The sequence below is a fragment of the Ammodytes marinus genome (assembly GCF_949987685.1).
Source record: "Ammodytes marinus genome assembly, chromosome: 20".
In the NCBI taxonomy this organism is placed as follows: Eukaryota; Metazoa; Chordata; class Actinopteri; order Uranoscopiformes; family Ammodytidae; genus Ammodytes; species Ammodytes marinus.
In genome coordinates this window covers 974711-977426 of record NC_137224.1, presented here as the reverse complement: position 1 = coordinate 977426, position 2716 = coordinate 974711, and the positions used below count along the sequence as shown (strand labels likewise).

The 2716-nt window shown below is 34.2% G+C and overlaps 1 protein-coding gene across 1 annotated transcript in view; it reads right to left on the bottom strand.

Annotated features, from left to right (window-relative positions):
* Positions 1–403: 403 nt before the first annotated feature.
* Positions 404–2716, bottom strand: part of map2k6 (mitogen-activated protein kinase kinase 6) — a gene marked incomplete at both ends in the record, with an annotated part of 31150 nt that continues 28837 nt past the window's right edge. The window contains 2 exons of the mRNA XM_080049146.1: positions 404–481; positions 2032–2077. Coding sequence (XP_079905272.1) covers positions 404–481; positions 2032–2077 — 124 coding nt within the window. The remainder of the gene's footprint in view (positions 482–2031; positions 2078–2716) is intronic.

The following is a 2716-nucleotide window of genomic DNA, read 5'->3' as shown; positions in this document are numbered from 1 at the left end:
TTACTATCTACAGGCATATGTTTGAGTAGAATGAACATTTTAGTTTTATTTAACACACCACTGACAACATTTCTTACAAATTCCCCCCAAAAAATATTGTAATTAAAGAGCATTTCCATCAAGTAATGTAGAGATGAAGATTGAAGAAAAATCCAGACTGGTCTCTTCATTTTTTCCAGAGCTGTATATATCTAAAGAAAAAGACCCACAAATCGCATAAATATAGGTTTTGGGGTGGGGGAGGGGATGTGAGGGGAGAGAGAGAGAGGGGGCGGGGGGGGGGGGGGTCCTGCAGTTAAGAGGGGCTGCTATTAGCTGCTATTGGTGCTTTTTGTTTTGCTTGTTGATGTTATTTTTTCTTCTTCGTGGACAGATTATTTAGTAGATATTTCGTCGGAGCGGCTCAGTCTCCCAGGATGACCTTCACAAAAGTCGCCACGTCCGTCTCTTTGGTCTCGTGGGACGTGAAGAAGGGATGTTGCTAGGAGACGGAAAATAATATTAGTAAAGCCTAGCAATCAATCAATCAATCAGTCAATCAATCAATCAATCAATCAATCAATCAATCAATCAATCAATCAATCAATCAATCAATCAATCGTTATCTGTATTGTGCTTTTCAAATTGAAGAGTAACTCAAAGTGCCTTACAGAGATTAAAAACAACAACAGAAAAAGAAAAACAGCAAATAAAATCTAGTCAAAGTATATTTATATAGCACTCTTTCTATTCATTTATTTAGTCATCATAATGTGTCTATTTGTGATCCCTCTTCACTAGTGTGTGCACCTGATTCCAGTTTGTGACCTATTTTTACACAAACCAGTTTTTGTTTTCTAATCTGTACTTGTTTTGTTTGTGTTTTAGAGACCTGAATATTGAAAAAAACTGCAGTCATTTCCAAGAAAAATATTGTTCATTAGATAAGATGATAGTTTGTGTAGCATGTTCTTTCTGAGGATGAAAACAATACAATGTACATGTATTACGTTACGTGCCGATCAGAAAATAGATGTAACTTTTGCATTTTATTAAACATTTCCCTAAACGTCGAGCAGACACACTAGCTCACATGATAAAGAGTGAATTAAAGGCCTACTTCACCGGTTTGAATATGAAGGTGTATTGAATTCTGAGATCCTATGTAGTATAAATGTGCGAAAAAAATTAAAATCGGTTCATCCTAGCCTGAGAAAAGGCAGAAAGAGTGTTTTTTTTAACCCTATATTTCTCTTTCTCGTGACATCACAGACAGAGAAATATAGGGTTAAAAAAAAAAAGTACTTTGTAAATATTACTGTGATGTCACAGTAAAAGACACCACAGTAATATTTACAAAGTAAGTTTTTTTTAACCCTATATTTCTCTTTCTGTGATGTCACGAGAAAGAGAAATATAGGGTTAAAAAAAAACACTCTTTCTGCCTTTTCTCAGGCTAGGATAAACCGATTTCAATTTTTTTCGCACATTTATACTACATAGGATCTCAGAATTCAATACACCTTCATATTCAAACCGGTGAAGTAGGCCTTTAAGTACAGAGCACAAACTACAGTATATAGCAAAATTGAAACAAGCCTCAGTTGACCAAAACACAACAAAACTAAATATAAGTAACGTGAAAAATGTATAATAAAATGTCAAAATGTCAGCATATGATTTTTTTAATTGGTAGAAGAGCAAATTGGAAATCATAAGAATAAAGTGCTGTGTAATACGGCAACTGATGTATGAACTGGAGCATCATCAGAAAAGATTGGTCCCAGAGCGCCCTCTAGTGTTTGGTTTACAGTAATACAACTTGTGTGTGCAGGTAAATGCATTGTACAGTATCTAGTCTGTAAACCTTTGATTTAAGCAATGCACAACTTGGGTCAAAAATGGCCCATATTCATTTCTTATGATATTTCATACATGGCTGGGTGTTTGTTTTGTATATCTTTGAAATAAATGTATTTTAAAAGTGTTAAAACAGCAGAATAATGGCAATAAAACATTAGTTATTAGTTATAATAATTTGAAGACACTCACCATGAGTTCCATGTAATTCGGTCGCTCTTTGGAAACTTTCTTTAAGCTGAAAAATAAAAAATATAAAAGTGGTTTTAGGATGAGACAATGTAGGTACATAAGGGAAATTATTTAACATATAAAATAAATATCATCATGCAACTTCAATTTGGGATTAAGATATTTGGTTCACAGTATTGAAAACAAGTAATGTTGGGATAATATCCGTTAGAAATGGTTGTATAGGATAAATATACAGACGCAAACAGACAAGGTTTAGTCAAATAAACACCTGAATGTACATGTTGGACCTTTTGATTTATACTAGTATGAAAGAAGACATGTTATGGAAGCAATACAGACAAAAATCGCAAAATTGACTAGAGCTTGAAAAAGTTATGTTTTTGCCTGCAGATGTCTAGCCTAATTTGTGTAAAGTTAAAGGTGCAGTGTGTAATAAGACATCATCAAGAAAGTTCTACAAAGTTCTAGAATGCAACACTCCCTGGGTAACCCCAACCCTTTAGAATAATAACAGAAGCTACAGTGGCCTTCAAGGACAAGAACAATTCTACATTTTAAACAATGCACCTGATGACATTCCAACTATGACACTTTCAAGATGGCGGCACTAGGCCTTGGTCCAAAATATGCAGAAATATGGACATATATGAGACCCTTTCTAAGGGAAAAAATAATAATTCAA